A 22,090-nucleotide genomic window follows, 5' to 3' on the forward strand; every position below is an offset into this window, starting at 1 on the left:
ACACACAACTTCACAAAATATCGGCCTATAAATAATTTGTTAAATTAAAACGTCAGCGTAAACCAGTACGTTTACTTTAAGTAAGTTTAAGTTTGAAACTCTTGACTTCTTCAACAAGCAAAGGGCAATTCTGCTTGTTTCTGAATCAAACATCAACACTATAGACTTGGCTCACCTTGACTTTCTATCTGGGTGGTAAAGTGCAATTTATTAATTTATGATCAGTTATTGCCAGAAAATCTTTTTTTTCTTTTAATCCTTTTTGCCCTGAAATCAATCAAGGAATTAATCATTTCTTGAATGTAAATTGAAATGTACTAGCAAAAAGGGGCTAAATAATAAGGCTATTGGGCATAGAAAGGGAATAATAACCAAGAGAAGAAGAGTATTTATTCAAAGCTTTATTAAAGTCCTTGGGTACATGACAAATATCTGAGAGAGAGAATATTGAAATTATATTTCATGTACAGCTTTCTGCTCAAAACAAAAATCATGGCACAATAACATTTACAGAGATTTTTCTTTCTTCAAAGCCTGAGTGTTTCGACTCGCACAGTGTGAGGTATAACCAGCATCTTGAAATCTCACTGGACAGACATGGATGTCTGTGTGCTCACGAAATTTTCTCAAGATGTCTTCTGCTGCATCCAGGGTGGAGTCTTCCTTTTAGACAAAGAGAGTGAGTCTGAGTGAGAAGGTCTGTCAGAGAGCAACGCAGTAACAGAGGGAGCTTGAATCAAATTAGGATTCAGCTCAATTTAATAAGACAGAGTTTTGTTTACTTTGACAAAACAGAATCGGATGTATTTGTCAAACTCCTTGCTGTGCTCTGGACTGTAGAACGCAGAGACGGGAATTGTTGCCAGACCCTGCAGGGCAAAAAAGGATCATCTACACACAATCACACATCATACAGCACTTATGTTGTTGCTTCCACCTTTCCTTTTTTGTAATTTCTTTCCATCATCAATAGAGTTTTCACTACATTTTCCATTTTACCTTCTCTTTAATTAGCCATTTGACAAATCTGAAATCATGGGGTTCATCCTCAGAGCTCTGGTCATTGAAATCCACCTCTGTCGCAAAAGGAATTTGAAGTTAGTCATACATACAGATACGCTAATAACACTGCACTAGATACACTAGTATAATCATAAGTGTTCAAACTGCAACTGTGTTGGGTGATTTAGTTGCCACAGTATATGAGTGACACTCACTGACAGAGGAGACGTCTGCGATCATAAAATAGCCTCCCTCCGGCATGATGGGCTGCAAACCCACTCCCTCCAGACACGAGGCCAGCCTCTTCCTCTTGTGCTGCAGCATCGCAGGCAGCTGCTGGAAGTAGCTCTCCGGAGTCCCAAACAGCTCGTATTCTCTCTCAAATCCCTGAGCCACTGCCTCCTGTTGAAGGCAGGAACAGATGAGGAGAAGCAGGACTGAAGCAGGACATTATATGCACAAATTCTATTATATATTCTATAAGGTGGACTATCAGTAGTATCAACAATATCATGTTTATACTGTGTTAAATTATTCAAACACTAGAAGCCATGGTTTAATTAGTGCTAAACCAATACATTATTACACCCATGCAATGATTTTTCTATTTTGTATTTTTTATTCCCTTCTAGCTACTATTGCTTGCTGTCTATAACATCCTAATTTCAGCAAGGGGATCAATGAGGTTTTGTCTGATCTTCTGTTTTCTTATCAAATTAGCTTATTATACATATATTAGCATCACAGTGTCTTTGTTCGTCTTCGTCGCGTCTACCTGTCTACAAGCACAGGACCAGTTTTCACAAGCTAAACAGAGCCAACCTGTCACGCGGCATCAGAGAGGCCAAGAAGGTGTACTCCAGGAGGATAGCTCATCGCTTCAGCGACAGCAGGGATACGCAGAGCCTGTGGTGAGGGATACAGACCATCACAGACTACAAACCCCCACCGCGGACCTGTGACAGCTCCACCTCCCTGCTAAATGAGCTAAATGACTTCTTTGCTCGCTTCGAAGCACACAACAGCACACCTGCACAAAAATCCCCATCCCCTCCCGGTGAACAGGTGCTGTCGCTGTCCCCTGACAGTGTGAGGAGGACACTCAGCAGGATCAACGCTCGCAAAGCTTCTGGTCCTGACAACATTCCTGGTCGCGTGCTGAGGGACTGTGCCGGAGAGCTCACGGATGTTTTCACAGACATCTTCAACATCTCGCTGAGCCAAGCTGTTGTCCCCACATGCTTCAAAACCACCACCATCATCCCTGTCCCGAAGAAGTCGTCACCCTCCTGTTTCCATGACTGCTGTCCGGTAGCACTCACCCCCATCCTCATGAAGTGCTTCGAACGGCTAGTGTTGAAACACATCAAGACTGTCCTCCCACCCTCCCTGGACCCCTTCCAGTTTGCTTATCGGCCCAACCGCTCAACCGATGACGCCATCTCCACTGCCCTCCACTCAGCCCTCACACATCTGGACAAAAAAGACTCTTACGTCAGAATGCTGTTCATAGACTTCAGCTCAGCATTCAACACAATCATCCCACAACAGCTCATCGCAAAACTGGACCAGCTGGGATTAAACACCTCACTGTACAACTGGCTGCTGGACTTCCTGACTGGGAGACCTCAGGCAGTTCGGGTCGGCAGGAACACATCCAGCACCACCACACTGAACACGGGGGCCCCCCAAGGATGTGTGCTGAGCCCCCTCCTCTTCACTCTGCTGACCCACGACTGGTGGGTCTCATCAGCAACGACGACGAGGCGGACTACAGGAGTGAGGTGAGCCGCCTGGCCTTGTGGTGTGAACACAACAATCTCTCTCTGAATGTGGAGAAGACGAAGGAGATTGTTGTGGACTTCAGGAGAAGACGCCCCCAGTATGCCCCCCTTACCATCAATGGTGCTACGGTGGAGAGGGTAAGCAGCACCAAATTCCTGGGTGTGCACGTCACTGAGGACTTCTCCTGGACCACCAACACCACATCGCTGGCCAAGAAAGCGAACCAGCGCCTCTACTTCCTCCGCAAACTGAGGAAAGCTAGAGCCCCGGCCCCCATCATGCACACCTTCTACAGAGGCACCATCGAGAGCACCATGACCAGCAGCATCACCGTGTGGTATGGCGCCTGCTCCACGTCCTGCAGGAAGAACCTCCAGCGCATCGTGAGAGCAGCCGAGAAGATCGTCGGTGCTTCTCTCCCCTCCCTCCACGACCTCTACACCTCATGCCTCACTCGCAAAGCCCTCTGCATTGCGAGAGACCCCACCCACCCGTCACACAGCCTCTTCAGCCTGCTGCCATCAGGGAGGAGACTGCAGAGTCTGCGGGCCAAGACCAGCAGACTGAGGGACAGCTTCGTCCACCAGGCTGTCAGGATGCTGAACTCTCTCCCTGCCCTCCCCCTCCTCCACACAAACACACACCCTGGACTCTGAAATGCCCCCACCACACACACGTATACACCCTGGACTCTACAAACCCTCACTGACGTGAACTCCTCCCCTCAGGAAAACAACACACTGTCACTTTATTCACCACCAGTTGTTAAGCTAATTTTTTTTTTGCACTACTGTTTACATTTGCACTATTACATTCTCAATGTTTCATTGTTTAGATTGTACAGTTTTTACTTAGTTTGTACAGTTTTTATTTAGATTGTACAGTTTTTACTTACTTAGTTTGTACAGTTTTTATTTAGATTGTACAGTTTTTATTTATCTCTTTTTTAATATATGTCCTGTCACAAAGGGTTGAAGAGTAACGCAATTTCGATTCTCTGTTTGTCCTGTACATACTGCAGAATTGACAATAAAGCTGACTTTGACTTTGACTTTGATGTACGGTAGATGTTGGCCAATAAGTAGTTAGTCCAAACCAGGTTGGAGGCCATTTAGAAATAGGATCAGTGTCACATAGTTTGTCCACCAGAGAGAACTGACAGGTTGACATTTCACCTGTAAAATGTCCAGTTCAGGATGTATCTTGGTCACAATTCTTTAAAAAGAATCAGAATCTCTATTTCTATTCTATTTCAGAATCAGAATGTGGAAATACTGTTGAGGATTTGTGCAAGATATCTGTTTCCAAACAGTTGAGATTTAGTATCTTTGTAAAAACAAAATTGTATATTGGCTGGAAGCTATTAAAAAAAATATCTTATGAACTTTGTTTGTCTGTACAATGTGCATTGATAACGTTGGACCCATCAGTGTGGTCAGGCAGGCTTTGAAAGACTGACATAACTCATATTTAAGCACATTTTTAATCCCTTTTTTAGAATCACAGGAAGAGGAATTTATGAAAATATTAACTTTATAACACAAACAGAAGGAGGACAATTTGATTTCCAGCCTGACTAAAAGCTTGAGGCAGCGGAACCAGATTTGTAATATCAGGCCTGGTCAGATAAAATCTTATGAAGTCATGTTGTATAGCAACAACATCTGCAGTGTTTCAGGAATGATGTGTTTACCTGAGCAGCAGTTGCACAATCAAACACAGACATCTGATGCATGGCTTTCAGAAGTTTGATAATTGGCCCGGAGCTGATGGCCCAGCCAACCTGGAGAGATAAAACAGGGCATCATAACAATGTGCAGTGAAGAAGAACACAGTACCTGAAGACAATCTGTGCATTACCTTCCAGCCAGTAGCACTAAAGGTCTTTCCAGCGCTGCCAATGGTGATGGTTCGCTCCCACATCCCAGGAAGGCTGGCTGTCAATATATTCATCTGATTAACAGATCAATAATGCAGCTTTATCTTTAGTGTGCATTCTGTTGAGCTCTGGCTGCATCTCACCTATCTTTACATGCTCGGCCCCATCATAAGTCAGCCACTCGTACACCTCGTCACTGATGCACAGCACGTCATGTTTGATGCACAGATCAGCGATCATTTGGAGCTCTTCACGCTTGTAAACCTGTCAAGGACATGGATGTGTGACGTGTTTATGTGCAGGAACACATTTCATTCTGTAAAACAACAAAATGACTTCACAGGCTTGTTGCATCGACCAGCTGGATGTAAAAGCGACACTGCACTGGTTAATGTCTTACTTTGCCTAATGGGTTGTTGGGAGTGTTGATGACGATGGCTTTGGTGCGTGGAGTGAATTTACTGGCCAGCTCCTCAGCAGACAGAACCCAGTCTCCACTTGACAGGACAGCTCCTCCCTCAGCTTTCTGAAATTTAACAATCGAAAACAAACATTTTTACAAGTTGATGTACAAATTTAAACAAGGACAAAGGTGACAGTCGTGAGTAAACCACTCACCGGCCTCAGAGGTACATACACTGCCTTTCCTCCAGCCATCTTCACCATGGGCTGGTAGCAGTCAAAGAACGGTTCGATAATTATGACCTGAAAGATACATTTTCATTTAGGATTTCTTAGAATTTACATCCCTGATTCCAAAAAGTTGGGATGTTGTGCAAATAAAACCAGAATGCAATCATTTATAAACAAACTGTGTTGACTGTCAAAAGTTTTACAAAGTGTTCCTGTGCTCATGTATTAATCTCCTTTATTAAATCATGTGTTTACAAAACGGTGAACCTCGCTCCATCCTCGCTTGAGAACCACTGAGCCTTTCCAGGATGCTCCTTTCATACCCAACCATGATACTATCACCTGTTACCAATCAACCTGTTTACCTGTGGAATGTTCCAAACAGGTGTTTTTGGAGCGTTCCACGACTTTCCCAGTCTTTAGTTGCTCCTGTCCCAACTTGTTTGAGGCGTGTTGCTGGTATCAAATTTATATATTTCAAAAAATCAATGAAGCTGATGAGGTCAAACATTAAATATAGTCTTTGTACTGTTTTCAATTGAGTGTTTGTCAGAAAGGATTAGCAAATGATCACATGCTGTTTTACATAACATCCACACGCTTGGGTTGATTTTCCTACCTCATCCCCTTCATCAACCACAGCTTGAAAAGCAGAGAAGAGAGCCTGATAAGCTCCGACTGTGACCAGGACGTCTTCAAAGGGATCAATCTCATATCCCACGATCCTACTGAAGAATTTAGCCAGACTTTTTACAAGAGGGGGGTGGCCCTGAGGAGAAACGTGACATGAAATCACAAAGTGTCTCACTGGTTGTTCTGCATCCATGTATCCTGCTAAAAATAAACTATTATTATCCTAACATGAACTAAAAATAAGCATGCTTCTTTGGCATTCATAGAAAGACAAAGGAGTGTTTTTCCACATACAAAAGCTCGGGTATACTGGTGCATTAGGGGTCCTCCATTCAGAGCATTGCAGAAAGCCTCCTGGACAAACTTGGGAGGGGAGAAGTCAGGAAATCCCTGTCCAAGGTTCACTGCTTTGTAGTCTGCTGCCAGTTGGGTGAATTCAACCCTGTTGATGGAAAAACTGCTTGTCAAGCACTGTCGTGACATTATCACAATTATCTGGATAGTAGAACAAGTATAAGCACATATATTGTAAACAATAACAACCACATATGATAAATATCATGTCCCAGTTAATTTAAATAATGATAAGATTCATATAAGTAAATCAATACTGTAAATGACAATAAGAAATGCTTTAGAAAAGAGAAACACAATCAACTGAAATACTCAACTATGAATGATGGCTACTGTGATGGAATTTTTACTGTACATGTTTCTATACTCTTCTATTTTGTTTTCCTAGTTTATATAGTTGATCTGTAGTCTCAGCTGTTTTACTGTTATATTGACTCGAGGATGTCTTGGTGGATTTGTTGTTGTAACCACACTGCAATTAACCCCCAGGGTGCCAAAGTAAATGACCTGATGTTATCACACTTAACTGTAAATTCTGGAGAACAGGACATCATCAAGTTTTATTGCAGACAACTGTTTTTCCGTTGCCATCTGTTAAACCAGTTCTGCTAAGACCAAAGGCATGTCAGACTATAAGAATGGGGTGAAAACATCTGATCAGTGAGCACTGAACTGCTTACTGCCGTGTGATTCTGTGGCTGTGTCTCCTCTCTATAGAGATTAAACACTTCGTGCACGTTACTTGCTTTCCAGAGTGGCTTGTTTGGCTCTCTATAGGCAGACCGGGAAAATTTTCCACAACAGCTACATAGTAAAGAGATTAAAAGACATTGTTTTTGCAAAGCTTAAAAGTAAACCCACTGATTTCCATGGTTTCATCTGAGAGTAACAGATGTGATTCTTTTGGGTGCACAGTCATTTTAGAATAAAATTTTAGAATTTTAGAATTAGAATGTGCAAATGATCTCCAGAACAACTTTCTTGAATCTGCAAATGTTTAATAATTTAGAAGAGAAAACCTAAAACAATAAAATACAGCTAGAAGAGTATCAATAAGAAACATACCCAACTATCAGTTATGCAAATAAGTCTGACTAGCTGGTATTACATGAGACCTGGTATCTCATTATTTGCATGAAAGTTGAATGAATAAATAAATACATACATAAATGCAATGATAGAAATGCAGGTTGCTTAGAGGATATAGTTTTGGATGTATGAGCAGGAAGATGTTTGGATTTAAACTCTGCAAATTTGAGTTGAGGAAATATCCAGCAGGAGAGGAAGTGCACAGCTTCCTAACAGGCTCAGCTCAGGGTACCAAAATCCCAAAGTTTTAACAAGCTCCAACCCCAGAGTTGTTCCCCTGGGAGAGACCTCCTTTTTTCAATCTGAATGATTCAAAGCATTAAACAGTTTATACTCCACTGTAGGGAACCGTCTGCTGCCCTGTTGTCTTCACTGTTATCTTCGTAGTGTATAGACCATAAACTCACGCCTAGCTCAGGTGTCAAAAGTCCACCTGTGTCATTTATCACTTACCAAATGTTTTTATCGACGGCGTCTGTTCCGCGCGCACGAAGTCGTCCTGACATGATTACCTGAAATAAAAGCACGGTTCAACTTCACCGAAAAGCTGCAGTTATATTATCAGTGCCTCTTCAGTTCAGCACAGCTGCTCCACCCACCTGTTGATGCTTTCTAATTGAACTTTGACAGTCAAAACCTTCAGTCGCCTCCACCCCTCCTTCTACTGACTGTTCAACCTTTTGTACCTTTATATGGAAGTTTTAGGGCATTCAATCGTTCGCAATCGTCAGTTTGTCTTAGAAGACGTTTCGCCTCTCATCCGAGCAGGCCAAACCCCCAAAACCAAGGATGGTATCACTCTATCGTGAGGCAAACGATCCCCCATTAAGGCGGGGTAGGGTGCAATTCTCCCTAATTAGTGTCCCATTGTTGTCATTGGGAGGCTCCTTGAGCCATGTGTGAATGGCTTTGTTGTTTATCCTCAGAGGCTAAATCTTTGAATCTCTTTGGGAGAGATGAAAGGACAGCATTGTATGTGGGAGACAGGTGGTGTCTCAGACCTCCCCCTCTGTTCAGAGATGGTTTATCTCACTCCTCTTTAAAACCATCTGTCTTCTCTGTCCAGAATATGCACAACTTTTTCCTCAAAGGAGTCTGCTTCCTCCTTGAGGTGCAGGTAAACAGCTGAGTCCAGACCTGAGGAGTTAGCCCTTCTGTGTTGTGCCATGCGTCTGCTCAGTGGCTGTTCGGTTTCCCGAACAGCCACAAGTCTGTGCATTCCTCACTGCACTGGACTGCATACACCAGATTGTTCTTCTGAGTGTGAAGTGTCCGGTTTTTGGGGTGCACCAGCCTTTGTCTGAGAGTGTTCCCAGGTTTGAAATGTACCGGGATGTTGTGTTTGTTAAAGATTTGCATGAGTTTCTCTGATAAACCAGTAACATATGGAATGACGATGTTATGCCGTCTGTCCCTCTTTTCCTTCTCTGTCACCCTGTTTTTTCTGGAAGCAGGTGAACTTTTCACAAAAGACCAGCTGGGATAACCACAGGTTTTGAGGGCCCCCCTCAGGTGTTTGTGTTCCTTGTCTCTGGCCTGTTGGCTGGTTGGAACATTATCAGCTCTGTGTTGGAGAGTTCTGATAACACCTAGTCTGTGTTCCAGTGGGTGATGTGAGTCAAAAAGGAGGTACTGGTCTGTGCGAGTGGGTTTTCTGTAAGAAAACTCCTGCAGTCTTTGCAGCTTTCTTACATATGCAAGATTCGATGGTGTTACTGCTCAGGTTGTTCATTGGCCAATAGAAAAAAAGAGGCTTTTTGTTGGTGATAAACGTCTCCTTAAACACTGTTTCCATTTCAACTTCAACAAGATAACATCACTGTCAGTCCACTGCTGATGTCATGAAAGAGAGGCACATACTCCCAGTTCAGGTTGGCCACCAGAGATGGAAGAAGTACTCAGATCTTGTACTTAGGTAAAAGTTGCAATACCACAGTAAAGAAACACTCAGTTACAATTAAATGTCATGCATTTAAATATTTACTTAAGTACAAAACGTTGGCATCAAAATGTGTTCAAAAAGTACCAAAGTAAAAGTACTCATTATGACTATTGGATTTCACATACTTTATCTACTGGGCAACTTGTTTATTTCCCTCTCAGTATCAATACAGTTTTATAGTTTTTTTTTACAGTTTTTTATAATATTACACCATAATTTACTTGTTGATTATATTTTGTATTATTAATTTGAATATGAAAAGTCACTTAAGTCATCAAATAAATGTAGTGTATGTATGTAATAAATGTAAAGTACAATATTTCCCTCTGAAACGTAGTTTTAGTCTATGGAGTATTTAGTCTCAAGTAGCAGAAAATGGAAAAACTGAACTAAAATGCAAACAACTCTGAATTGTACTATTGTACACAGGACTTGAGAAAATGTGATTTCTTGCTTTCCACCACTGTCGGCCACTAATTCACATACAGTATTAAATGTGTAAGAAGAAAATTGTAAATGCATGTCAACGTGGACACACCTGGAATCAAGCACCTTTACAAGCACTGTTATTGACCCTGTTGGTCAGATTTCATTAATTATGATTAAAACTCAGTTCAGGCTGTAATTCTCTGAAATAGCTTTCTTTAAATTTGTATGTATCTGGATATAAGATACCTCTTGTACATTTTCATGCTGTTTATGTGGCCACCCACAGACTGTAATATACACCTTCCTGTAGGCATGAGCCCAACACTGAGCTAATGAAGCTACAGAACAGAGATGCTGAAAAAGAGAACATGTAAATTTAAGAGCTTTATTCAAATATTTCTGAGTTTGAATCAAAATAATATCTCTACTGATAAATAGAATATTGAGAAATATTTATTTCACAGTTTTCTGTTTGAATGCATTGAACAGAAGCATTCAACATAATTTTTTCTCAAAGTCAGAGTGTTTTTACAATTGCAGTGTAAGGATAAGCTGGAAGTGGACGCTAGGGAAAAGTACCCCATTGTGATGCAATCACACACAGAAACACTCAACATGGCTTGATTGAACTGAGGAAACAAGTCTGTTTCTGCTGCCTGCTGAAATCTGTACGGACGGTAACACTGCTTATCATGGACGGATTTACTGTCCCTGACTCCACTTTCTCAAGATGTCCTCTGCTGCATCCAGGGTGGAGTCCTCCTGTGAGACAAATGGAGTGAGTGTGAGTGAGAAGACGAGGCAGAGTGAGACACCACAGGGCTCTGATCAAATGAATTCCAGTTGATTAGGCTGAATGTACCTTGACGAAACAGAATCGGATGTATTTGTCAAACTCCTTGCTGTGCTCCGGACTGTAGAATGCAGAGACGGGAATTGTTGCCAAACCCTGCAGAAAAAAGGCAAATTATACAGCAACAAGTGCAAATTCACAATGGCTGTGACCAAGACTTGAAAACTTGACCTCCATGACAAAGTTTAGCCTCACAGAAAGTTGTGGTTGCTATAGGTACCAATGAATGGATAGATTTTTGTGGAACTGCTGAGTCCAGTAATGGAAAACGTCTTGTGAGTTATGAAAGGGGAAGTGTCTATCTATGTGTGTGTTTTTCTACTAAATCTAGAAATGTTATCTGAAGCTGTTTAGAGGTTGTGTTATAGGCCACATCCCTTTTTTTCCAGTTGGCATGAACTGTTAATCAGCTGTCCTTTGACTCGTGACCAACATTTCAACAAACTGGGATGAACACAAACACACACCTTAAGACACACACTCTTGACCTCCATTCCAAATTTCAGCCTCCTAAGGTAAAAACTGTGGCCTCCAAAGGGTGGGGAACATTTTGTGGACCGACTGACCGACAGAGAGAGCTACAAACTCAGACGACATCCTAAACACAAACACACTGAAATGAAATGCTGCACAAAAAGACACAGCAGTATGACCTGAATGCTTAGTATTTACCTTCTCCTTAGTTAGCCATTTAACAAATCTGAAGTCATTGGGTTCACCCTCAGAGCTCCGGTCTGTGTAGTCCACCTCTGCCAAAAAAGAAAGCCGAGGTAAATGTTAATCAGGCGACACCAATCAGAGAACAAACAGCAGTGATGGATGCAGATGTTCGTCCTTTACTCACTGACAGAGGAGATGTCTGTGATCATAAAATAGCCTCCCTCCGGCATGATGGGCTGCAAACCCACACTCTCCAGACACGAGGCCAGCCTCTTCCTCTTGTGCTGCAGCATCGCAGGCAGCTGCTGGAAGTAGCTCTCCGGAGTCCCAAACAGCTCGTATTCTCTCTCAAATCCCTGAGCCACTGCCTCCTGTTGAAGGCAGGAACAGATGAGAAGGCCAAAGTGAGAAACACAAAAGTTTTAGAGGTGCAGCTTAGGGTGAAGATATATTTATGTAGATTTGTTCAAGCAAAAGAAAATATATCCTCAACATTTCTTGCCCATTTACTTGTGGTAGAAAAGGTGTTGGTAAAGCTGTCTGAGTCCAAAATAACTTTCAGTTAAAATCAAAGAGTAAAGATCATATTTATTTTTCTGATTAGTCTCTTAAACCTAGATTTACTATTATTTTTAAATGCACTTGAGTAGCATTAAAAAGATGGCAAAAGTCATGTCTTCCTTTTTAACAATTTCAGTTACGATGGCCACACCATCAATTTAAATTGAAATGTTCTCGATCATTCACACGGTATTTGGTATTTTGGTAAGTGTTGGTATTGAGGCTGGAGTTTGAAATAAAAGTTCCTAGACTACAGTCGTAATTGCCCAACACTGCTAAAAATTTCTCCCAGGTCCTGTGTTACAGAAGTTAAGGAAACCACATTTAAAATAATGAAGGGGGGATGTGTTTACCTGAGCAGCTGTGGGACAGTGGTAAATAGCGTTCTGGTGGATGATTTTCATGTGTTTAATGATATGCCTGGAGCTGATGGCCCAGCCAAGCTGGAGAGATAAAACAGGGCATCATAATGTCCAATGTGGAGTAAAGAGGAACACAGTATCTGAAGACTTTGACAAACTGTGCATTACCTTCCAGCCAGTAGCACTAAAGGTCTTTCCAGCGCTGCCAATGGTGATGGTTCGCTCCCACATCCCAGGAAGGCTGGCTGTCAATATATTCATCTGATTAACAGATCAATAATGCAGCTTTATCTTTAGTGTGCATTCTGTTGAGCTCTGGCTGCATCTCACCTATCTTTACATGCTCGGCCCCATCATAAGTCAGCCACTCGTACACCTCGTCACTGATGCATAGCACGTCATGTTTGATGCACAAATCAGCGATCATTTGGAGCTCTTCACGCTTGTAAACCTGTCAAGGACATGGATGTGTGACGTGTTTATGTGCAGAAACACATTTCATTCTGTAAAACAACAAAATGACTTCAAAGTTAAAGGTGCAGTGTGTAAGATTTAGGCGGATCTACTGGCAGAATAAGGCAGATATGGAATGTAATATCTAGGAATGCTTTCATTGGTGTATAATTGTGTGAAAATAAGAATCATTGCATTTTTATTATCTAAAACTGAGCTCTTTATAGCCACCTCTTTATATGGCCCAGAATGGACAAACAAAACACTGACTGAGAGCACCTTTCACATTTTTTGCCATCGAAGGGGAGGGTGAAGCGAGGGGTATTCAGTTACTTGCAATCTGTAACCTCAACACTAGATGTCACTAAATCCTACACACTGGACCTTGAAATATCTGAAATGCAGCCTTGTTGCATCGACCAGCTGGATGTAAAAGCGACACTGCACTGGTTAATGTCTTACTTTGCCTAATGGGTTGTTGGGAGTGTTGATGACGATGGCTTTGGTGCGTGGAGTGAATTTACTGGCCAGCTCCTCAGCAGACAGAACCCAGTCTCCACTTGACAGGACGGCTCCTCCCTCAGCTTTCTGAAATTCAATAAAGGAAGATACAGGTTGAAATAGGCATATTTTTAAGTACATGTACACAAGGACAGAGATGGAATTAAAGAGAGATTCTCTAGAACTGTAACATTGAACACAAACAATGTGCAAACCGCTCACCGGCCTCAGAGGTACATACACTCCCTTTCCTCCAGCCATCTTCACCATGGGCTGGTAGCAGTCAAAGAACGGTTCAACAATTATGACCTGAAAGATACATTTCTGTAAGCTTTTTTTCTTAAGTTATTAGCCACAAAGCAGGCTAACTGAAAACTACAGCATGTAGCACTTTTACTGCACCGAAGTTAAAAAGCAAAACCTGTGCCATTAGTCTTCCTCAATTCTTAGTCTTTTTTAACCTGTGCAAAGCTCAGTGTGGAGGAGTTTTACCATAGAGTTAACAACACATAGACTATTATTCAAACATTTTTGCTGTGTTTGCATTTTTTTTGCTTTTATGTGGTCTTAATTACTGCTGCACTGTCGAACATTTTGACATGACCTGATTTTCCTACCTCATCCCCTTCTTCAACCACAGCTTGAAATGCAGAGAAGAGAGCCTGATAAGCTCCAACTGTGACCAGGACGTCTTCAAAGGGATCAATCTCATATCCCACGATCCTACTGAAGAATTTAGCCAGACTTTTTACAAGAGGGGGGTGGCCCTGAGGAGAAACGTGACATGAAAGCATGAGATGTCTTTCACTGTTTGTTCTACATCAATTTGTCTTTGTAATACCTGATAAAAAAAATTACTATTATCCTAACATGAACTAAAAATAAGCATGCTTCTTTGGCGTTCATAGAAAGACAAAGGAGTGTTTTTCCACATACAAAAGCTCGGGTATACTGGTGCATTAGGGGTCCTCCATTCAGAGCATTGCAGAAAGCCTCCTGGACAAACTTGGGAGGGGAGAAGTCAGGAAATCCCTGTCCAAGGTTCACTGCTTTATAGTCTGCTGCCAGTTGGGTGAATTCAACCCTGTTGATGCAAAACAGGTCAGGCGTTGCAGTGCTATCTGTGAGAATAGTCACATATTATCTTATCTTGTCACACATTATCTTCCTTCAATTTTGAGCTACCACTGGTCCTGTGACTATCTCCTGAAATCTACATGCTTTGTTTTGTTTTAAGAAAACTGCTTAAGACTGTATTTGAGTGCAAAACTTTTAGAACAGTGAAGGAGTGTTAAAATTAAGGGTCAGTTCAGCCAAACTAACAAAATGTCTCTGTAAGTATCGATCGATAGATCGATAGATAGATAGATAGATAGATCGTGTGTAGAAAATAAAGTGTACCGTGACTGTAAGCATACACACAGTGAAAAAAGTGAAAACACGCAGGTAGTTTTTAATTCATTTACTCAGGATTTGTGATGTCTATCTCCATTTTTTGCCATAGCCCAAGTGAGAGAATACTATATGTTTTTTTTAATGCTCAAATATTACTAATTCTTTTGCAAAGCGTCAAAGAAAAATAACTGTTCTTGCATTTCATATTGAAAAGAATGGAGTATTTAATTGTGAAGACTTTGTTTTGATTTTTTCTTTTTTATCTTACATCTACCATATGTTACTGAAACTAGAGATATGTGTATATATATTAGATTTTTCTTGTTGCACAGTCTGTGGTGGCATTGATGCTGCACTGAAATATAAATGAGGTATTTTGACAATTCAGTAAGTATAATAGACGGACTTAGTGCCATGTCCGTGCTCTAGCAATCAGATAGTTATACAACGGCAACAAAAATGGGAACAGAAAACGGTGGGGATTACCCTGTTAGTCGAAGTGCAGACTTATATAACACTAGATCTGTCCTGGCTTGACTCAGGGTACTGAAGCTCACTAAAGGTCTCTCTGGAAAATGAAAGCTTTTCTTTATGAACAGCATATGAAGTGGCTTCTCTTCCGCTGGGGAACCCTTTGTTTTCGCAATGATTTAATCTTGCAGCCTATAAATAAACTCTTGGATAGTTTTGGTGTCACGACCAGTGTCCTCTTGTGTCAATAATGTCACTCACCAAACGTTTTTATCGACACCGTCTGTTCTGCTTGCATGAAGTCGTCTTGACATGATTTTCTGTAATAAAAGCACATTTTCAAACACATTTCTCGCAATCCGGACGCGTCTCTCCCGTTTCGTAACGCTGTACCCACCTTGTGAAGGTTTGAACTCCGATGAATTACTGTCAAGTTTGTGGCAAGAGTCCTGATTATTCCCATCAACGGATGATCATCGCTTCAGAAAGAAGCACAGTCTTATATTAGCAGAAGAGATGACGGTACACTACGGATGTTTGTTTTATATAAAGATCCGCGGAACCTGGGGATATGTTATTTTAATTAAAATGAAATGATCCTGGGAAGTCAAGTACTTGTAACTCCCCTTTGACTTCCTTTTGTTTTCCTTTCTACTTCCTGCCTGGGCGGGGCGAGAAATTGCTTCATCATCACCAGGACGAAACTCCAGCTCGCAGAACAAGTGCACGACGTTAGCTTAGAACTAGCTTTAGCATATGCTGCATTAGTCTGGAGTAGCCTGAACAGAAATCGAAGCAGCGACAGTTAACACCGCCATATCACATGAATAAGTGTCACACACAACCAGCTGTTCATTATGTTAGATGGAGTGAGCAAAATTAATATTTGTTTTTGAAAAATATTTTGGGAAGAAGTTAATAAAATAATAAGATTACTCACATGAGAGGATTAATATCGCTCTCTAGAGTCCTCTGGTTGCCGGGCAACCTCAAGACTAGACTCATTGCACCTAGCAAAGATATCCAGCACATAATCCCCCACATATAAACAGAAATTGTTGTTTTTACACTCTCGAGTTTCTGTATGGATTACACAAATCAAGACTTGTTGTAAGTGAGCTTTAAAGCTGCTGGTCGATGGATTTTGTTGCCTTTGGACAGAGCCATGCTAGCTGTTTCCCCATTTCCATACTTGCCGCTAAGATAATTAAGCTAACCAGCTGCTTGTTGTAACAATGGATTAGCTTCAAATTTGGAGTAGAGACACGAGCTTGCTAGCAAGTTCCCCAAAATGTCAAACTGTTCCTATAACAGCTTTATTATTTGGTAAAAAAAATAAGTAAATTCTTCAAGAGGAGTTGCTACTCATGTTCATCGTAATGAACGATCACATTTTATTAACCAACCAACACACACTTATTACTCCTTTCCAGGAGCGGAGGTACACAATATGTGCAGCAGCACTAGCGCTTTCACATCTTGTAAAAAAAATCATGCTGCCATAAAAGAGACTGGTTTATTTATTTGGACATTGCCTATATTGTCTTGCCATAAGCTCCTTCCTCTAAACTGCGGCTTTTTTCAAGTCCTCAGGCAGCACTCTGCCTTTCTTTCGTGCCCTGTCCTTCTTCTTCTCTGTCCTGACTTGCTTGCGTTTCAGGATGTTCTTTCGTCTCTTGTCCTGACGTTGCTGCATCTTCTCCACGACGTTCTCGCTCCGCTTGTTCCAATTCTTCTTTCTCTGAGCGGTCTTCTTCTCCTTCCTCTTCAGCGAGGCGCGCAGCATGTCCTCATCGTCTTTGATTTTAATGCCCTCTGCCTTGTAAAGCATGTTGGTCCACTTGATCTTCTTCTCCATCTCGCGGGCCTTCCCCTCGTCTTTCTCCCTCAGCTCATCCAGCTTTGCTTTGCGAGCCTCCACGTGACTGAGCAGCTGCTTGTAGTTCTTCCCTGTCAGAGGTGTTATCTTGCCCTTGATACTCTGTTTTCTATTCTTCCTTTCCTGTATTTTGTCTACATATCTCTCTTCCACTGTCTCCACCTTGTTGAAGATGATGGCAGTTTCGTTTCTTTTACTTACAGCAGGGGCATGCTTTATTTCCTGTTTTATCTCCGGCTGCTGTTCTTGGCTACTTTTTTCAGCCAGTTTCTTAATCCGGAACTCTTTCCTCTTCCTCTTCTTGCGCTCCCGCTCCAGCTTTCGTTTTGCTCGCTTTGCCTGGACGGCCTCTGATGATGCATCCTTTGGGGCTCCCTGATAAAAAAGGGAATATACAGCATGTGTTTTACAATGGCCCAGGTCAGTCCTGCACATGCTGAACAGAACAGCATCATCTATCAGAAACAGAGTGAGTACTAGAACAATGTGTGACAATAGTACATGTTTTCAGAAAAGTCAATACTGAACTGGTTTTAAGTTAATAAAACAGCTAAAGAAACAGTTGAGGAGTCAGTGGGTGGAGTTCACTGTCTCAGTACTATTCATTACTATTTACAGACTGTAACTAAGAAGTATTAATAATTAATAAGTATGAATAAACCTCCAGGTGGTTTTATTCCTTTGTGCACACTATCTTTAATTCCTGCATACCTGCCCTCTGGACTCTTCGATCTTTTCATGCAGTCTCTTGCGCAGTACATCCACTGTGGAGAAGCTGGACTCCACATTTCCTCCTTTAAGAAAAAACAAAGAAAGAAAATGACTGTATGAAACATTAATGATTTTTAAAAACAGGGTTGGTGTAAAGGTGTGTCACTCCACTAAGAAAACACGAAAATTGAAATCCTCTCTCTGGCAGGCAAACGTGCATACACTTACTGTACCTTTAGGCTGCTGTGTTGTAGATCCATTTATGCTCTTGGTTTTGGACCCATTCACTTTTGCTGGGCTTTTCTGTGCTGCAGTAGAGGGTGGAGGCTGCTGATGGGATTTAGGAGGAGCTGTCTTCTCACCAGCACCCTTTTCTTTAAAATGCTTCTTTTTACACTTTTTCTTCTTCTTTAGAGGACCAGTGTCACTTTTACCCTTGAACTGAGCTACACAGAGACAAACACATATATTCATGATTAGATACACAATAGTGCCAACTGGACTGACATGGTGCTGCAATTTTCAATACAGTTAGCAGTTTAGGAAGTTAAACAAGAAAAGGTTGGTGCAGAATCAGATCTGATGATTTTCTGTGATGACAGGGGAAAAAGCCCAAAGTAGTCTTATTTTCTAAGATACAAAAACCAATAAGAGCTAATAATGTGGGGGACACTTCCCCTAGGAAAGTGACGAATTAGTTACCAGCTTCTCAGTCTTGCAGTGATTTTCCCCTCTGAGATTGTTCAATTTAAGTGCTTTTTTAGAAGCCTGAAAGGACATACAGCTTCTCAAAACCCACAATATTAATTTTGCAGTTCCTTGTGGGGGTCTTGAACCCTGTCTGGGAAGCACTGGATTAACTAATTAATGTTTTTATACGAAATATGTTAAAAAAAAAAAAAAAAAAGCCAGTTCCTACAGTACAATGTCTTCATGATTGAAATACTTTTCTACAAACACGAACACAAATTAACCACAGAAGTAATGTTTGCAGTACAGCACAGACAGGAGTACGCATCCAGAACATGGTGTAAATTAGCCAACACAGTTAGCTAACATTACCAAACGGTCTCTTCTTCGGCTCCTGCTCTCGTTGAGAAAACACTTTGCTTGCGAGTTGCTGAATGTACGAGTCCTTTGAGGCGAGATCCATGTCGACAAATTAACCATTTAATCTAGCTAAAACACACACATCAAGGCAGGAGTTCAGTGACACAAAATATCAACACATTTCTGTACACACGTGGGCAAAAAACGGGCCGAACGTCACTAAACCGGAAGGAGTAACAGCAGAAGCGGTCCCCCTTCTGATCAGTTATGTAGCTGTTATGCAGTCGGTCGTCACATCCATGTTCTAATCTAACCTCTCTTCGTGTATATATACATTCAGCATGGCTTCCCTGAAATCAGCGCTGGCTTATTCCAGCAGGGTGCTGACGACGCTTAAAAAACAGGTACGTTCCTCTTCGTCTTTATAACGCAAAGAAACTTCCTGTGTGTGAGTCGTGTGAAAGTCAATTCACAGCTGATTTTCTGTTACTGCAGACACATGTCGTTTACATGAAGAGGACTCTCCTTCTGTCCAGACTGCCACTCTCCAAACGTGCAGACGGTAAAACATAAAGGAAAATTCTCATCGTAATCAACAGAATGATGACACCGGACTCCACTTTGTATTTTCTTTTCACAACTCAAAAATGCAGCGAAAAATATTTTGAAAAAAATGACAAGCAAATATTCAATGGTAGTTAATTATACTGATGTTTACAACAACCAGGGGAATTGCTGATTTACACGCACACATACAAAACAGTTTTACTTACGTTTACAAGCTTTTAACTGTTAACAGCATATTCAGCAGTTCCTTTAGGAAAGCAGAACTGAACAGAAGGTTTGCCATCCAAGAATGATCATCTATGTATATGGTATTTAACAATATACTAATAATAACAACAAAAAAGTAAAATTGTCTTTAGATTTCTGAAAATTATGCAGATGCAAATAGCTTAAACCCATGAAAACATGTATATACAGTGTGTTTTACGAATATGTGTTGCATAAGCCTTGCTAAATTAACAGTTCAGCTTGAAACTGTGTCCTATGATGCTTAACTGGATAAGATTTATATTGTGTGTACTGTGAATTTCCAGGCAGGCTGGTTCCCCTCGGGCGGCTGTCCAGCTCCACAGCAGCCAGAGCAGAAAAAGGAGAAGACTCTTTCCTCAAATGGTTCCTGCTGCTCATCCCTGCCACCACCTTTGGCCTCGGCACATGGCAGGTACAGCCTGTCTCCTCTGTGCTATCACATCTCTTAATGCTGATGTTTGTTTGGCTTGTTGTTGTCGGATGGACTCGGACGCTTTCCTTTCTGTGAAGGTGAAACGGCGTCAGTGGAAAATACAGCTGATCAATGAGCTGACAAGACTCACTACTGCAGAGCCCATTCCTCTTCCTCTTGAGTAAGTGCATGTTAGATCCATTTACTGAATTGAAGAGCAGGTCACACAAAGACTAAATGCAGCTGTATCCTCTCCTGGCTTATGAAGCAGATGATGCATTTTAGAAACTGAAGTATCCACTGAGAGAAGCTACCACACTGCAAATAACACCAAATCCTCCTCTTACGACTAAGGGTCCTCCAAATATACCTATGTAACCTATTAGTGTGCAGACTTGCATTTTGCCATGTTTCTCTCTGGATCCTAGTCCGCATGAGCTGAAGAGCCTAGAGTACAGGAGGGTGAGAGTTCGTGGAAGGTACGACCACTCGCAGGAGCTGTATATTCTGCCCCGCTCACCGGTTGACCCTCAGAAAGAGGCCCGAGAGGCAGGCAGCCTGTCTTCAAGCGGAGAGACCGGCGCAAATGTCATCACTCCATTCCACTGTACCGACCTCGGGTAAGATGACAGACAGAAAAGTGTTGCACTGGGTTGACCCTGGTGTCAGAAAACTAACTGCATCTGGCATCCTGCAGCATCACAATCCTGGTGAACAGAGGATACGTCCCAAGACAGAAGATAAGACCGGAGACCAGGATGAAGGGACAGGTTAGTATTTCAGAAGATGTGACACATTTGTACTTAACTTAGCATTGCACTCCTATCGCAAGATGTTGTCCTTTTTTATTCCATGCATTAATCAATCGCATTCAGTATATACATTTTAGTGTATTTCAGCTGTTGTTGGTATATTTTATTGTTTTAGTATATTTTTATTGTCTTATTATATTTTTGTTTCTGGTATATTTTTATTGTATTTATGCATATTTTTACTGCATGTTAGTTTATTTTATTTTATTATCTTGTTTCTAACACGGGGGTTGCAATGCAAATTTCGTTGACATGTCCATGCTCAATGACAATAAAGGCAATCTTGAATCTGGTGCCTACATTACCCACAGTGCAACTTGATTGCTGACAGGTCAGGTGTTATGCTACCAGTGGCTAATGTAACCTTTCTATGTGATGTCTCAGCTATTAACCAACCTCACAAAACCATCAGCACAACTTATTTTGAAAGAAACATCGCTTCCCTCAGTTATACTTATGTTTGTATTCATTTGCGGGCTATTTGGACTTATTTAACACACTGTGGTAATGCTTGTGCACAGGTGGAAGATGAGGTGGAGGTGGTCGGGGTAGTTCGGCTGACAGAGACCCGTAAACCCTTTGTACCAAACAATGATGTGGAGAGAAACCACTGGCATTACCGGGACCTGGAGGCCATGTCCAGTCTCACTGGAGCTGAGCCAGTCTTCATTGATGCTGACTTTGGTAAGGTGTCATGAACAACAGAGTCCATGATGCTCTGTGACTTAACTTCATAGTGAATATCAGCTCAAACAAATGACTCAGACTTAATTATTATTCTTAGAGAAACGATAACTGTTAAGCCTGCATGCTTAAGTAAAGACAATGTTAATTCTGGTGCACACATAAATGAAAGTGTCTTGTGTCCTGCAGCCAGCACCATTCCTGGTGGACCAATAGGTGGGCAGACCAGGGTCACACTGAGGAATGAACACATGCAGTACATAATGACATGGTAGGTGACAGCTGCCTTCACGAATGAACCACATTTCTAAGACAAAACCCTGTCTCAGAAGCTGTCAGGATGCTTTTATACTGTAAATAACTTAACTCTGTCCTGTTATTTATGTTGATATAGTCATTGACTTGACTTTGTCTTCTTTCTTAGGTATGGTTTATGTGCAGCTACCTCCTACATGTGGTTTGCAAAGTTCATCAAGAAGATTTAAGTGTGATTTAAATGCAATGAAAATGTTCAACTACACAAAACTTTGAACTTCTGCAAAACTCTGATGCACTTGATTTGTATTGTATCAGCTCCAGCCTGCTGCATACTTTCAAATATGTAAATAACTGGATTATTCTCCTGAGACATGTATTTGAGAATAAAATTCAATTAAACTTTTGCGTTCAAGTCTTCCAGTGACCGATGAGAACACTCAAGGTGAAATACCTTCTAAAATAGATT

At 41.5% G+C, this 22,090-nt stretch overlaps 4 protein-coding genes across 4 annotated transcripts; 1 reads left to right on the plus strand and 3 right to left on the minus strand.

Annotated features, from left to right (window-relative positions):
• Nucleotides 1-507: 507 nt before the first annotated feature.
• Nucleotides 508-7,881, minus strand: LOC121623432 (kynurenine--oxoglutarate transaminase 1-like). Its single transcript, XM_041960705.1, has 12 exons — nt 7,829-7,881; nt 6,227-6,374; nt 5,919-6,068; nt 5,285-5,371; nt 5,067-5,192; nt 4,810-4,930; nt 4,648-4,724; nt 4,481-4,570; nt 1,218-1,404; nt 1,000-1,076; nt 783-869; nt 508-663 (listed from the first exon to the last, which is right to left on the minus strand). Exons 1-12 carry the CDS (start codon nt 7,879-7,881, stop codon nt 508-510), a joined length of 1,359 nt encoding a protein of 452 aa, XP_041816639.1.
• Nucleotides 7,882-9,459: 1,578 nt separating this feature from the next.
• On the minus strand, nt 9,460-15,633 carry LOC121622902 (kynurenine--oxoglutarate transaminase 1-like). Its single transcript, XM_041959969.1, has 13 exons — nt 15,400-15,633; nt 15,264-15,322; nt 14,073-14,220; nt 13,754-13,903; nt 13,359-13,445; nt 13,098-13,223; nt 12,513-12,633; nt 12,351-12,427; nt 12,174-12,263; nt 11,444-11,630; nt 11,272-11,348; nt 10,609-10,695; nt 9,460-10,508 (listed from the first exon to the last, which is right to left on the minus strand). The coding sequence occupies exons 1-13, from the start codon at nt 15,463-15,465 to the stop codon at nt 10,449-10,451; spliced, it is 1,335 nt and encodes a 444-aa protein (XP_041815903.1). The 5' UTR covers nt 15,466-15,633; the 3' UTR covers nt 9,460-10,448.
• A 744-nt stretch (nt 15,634-16,377) lies between these two features.
• On the minus strand, nt 16,378-18,832 carry surf6 (surfeit 6). Its single transcript, XM_041960710.1, has 4 exons — nt 18,655-18,832; nt 17,826-18,038; nt 17,593-17,675; nt 16,378-17,256 (listed from the first exon to the last, which is right to left on the minus strand). Exons 1-4 carry the CDS (start codon nt 18,743-18,745, stop codon nt 16,567-16,569), a joined length of 1,077 nt encoding a protein of 358 aa, XP_041816644.1. The 5' UTR covers nt 18,746-18,832; the 3' UTR covers nt 16,378-16,566.
• A 69-nt stretch (nt 18,833-18,901) lies between these two features.
• LOC121622755 (surfeit locus protein 1) lies at nt 18,902-22,031 on the plus strand. The gene is made up of 9 exons (XM_041959736.1): nt 18,902-19,046; nt 19,138-19,204; nt 19,743-19,870; nt 19,969-20,051; nt 20,299-20,490; nt 20,568-20,640; nt 21,204-21,366; nt 21,556-21,637; nt 21,791-22,031. Exons 1-9 carry the CDS (start codon nt 18,984-18,986, stop codon nt 21,849-21,851), a joined length of 912 nt encoding a protein of 303 aa, XP_041815670.1. The 5' UTR covers nt 18,902-18,983; the 3' UTR covers nt 21,852-22,031.
• The last annotated feature ends 59 nt before the right edge of the window (nt 22,032-22,090 follow it).

This window comes from Chelmon rostratus, chromosome 19, assembly GCF_017976325.1.
Source record: "Chelmon rostratus isolate fCheRos1 chromosome 19, fCheRos1.pri, whole genome shotgun sequence".
Classification (NCBI taxonomy): domain Eukaryota; kingdom Metazoa; phylum Chordata; class Actinopteri; order Chaetodontiformes; family Chaetodontidae; genus Chelmon; species Chelmon rostratus.

Excerpts from the sequence above, each read along its gene's own strand:
- LOC121623432 (XM_041960705.1), bottom strand. The coding sequence starts at position 7,881 with ATGTCAGGACGACTTCGTGCGCGCGGAACAGACGCCGTCGATAAAAAC. Across the intron at positions 4,931-5,066 it reads CCAACAACCCATTAGGCAAA|GTTTACAAGCGTGAAGAGCT; the intron begins GTAAGACATTAA and ends TGTCCTTGACAG. Across the intron at positions 4,725-4,809 it reads GGCCGAGCATGTAAAGATAG|CCAGCCTTCCTGGGATGTGG; the intron begins GTGAGATGCAGC and ends ATATATTGACAG.
- LOC121622902 (XM_041959969.1), bottom strand. The coding sequence starts at position 15,465 with ATGGGAATAATCAGGACTCTTGCCACAAACTTGACAGTAATTCATCGG. Across the intron at positions 12,264-12,350 it reads TTAGTGCTACTGGCTGGAAG|CTTGGCTGGGCCATCAGCTC; the intron begins GTAATGCACAGT and ends TTATCTCTCCAG. Across the intron at positions 10,509-10,608 it reads TCCGATTCTGTTTCGTCAAG|GAGGACTCCACCCTGGATGC; the intron begins GTACATTCAGCC and ends TTTGTCTCACAG.
- surf6 (XM_041960710.1), bottom strand. The coding sequence starts at position 18,745 with ATGGATCTCGCCTCAAAGGACTCGTACATTCAGCAACTCGCAAGCAAA. Across the intron at positions 18,039-18,654 it reads GCCGAAGAAGAGACCGTTTG|CTCAGTTCAAGGGTAAAAGT; the intron begins GTAATGTTAGCT and ends GTCTCTGTGTAG. Across the intron at positions 17,676-17,825 it reads TACAACACAGCAGCCTAAAG|GAGGAAATGTGGAGTCCAGC; the intron begins GTACAGTAAGTG and ends TTTTTCTTAAAG.
- LOC121622755 (XM_041959736.1), top strand. The coding sequence starts at position 18,984 with ATGGCTTCCCTGAAATCAGCGCTGGCTTATTCCAGCAGGGTGCTGACG. Across the intron at positions 19,205-19,742 it reads ACTCTCCAAACGTGCAGACG|GCAGGCTGGTTCCCCTCGGG; the intron begins GTAAAACATAAA and ends GTGAATTTCCAG. Across the intron at positions 21,367-21,555 it reads CTTCATTGATGCTGACTTTG|CCAGCACCATTCCTGGTGGA; the intron begins GTAAGGTGTCAT and ends TGTGTCCTGCAG.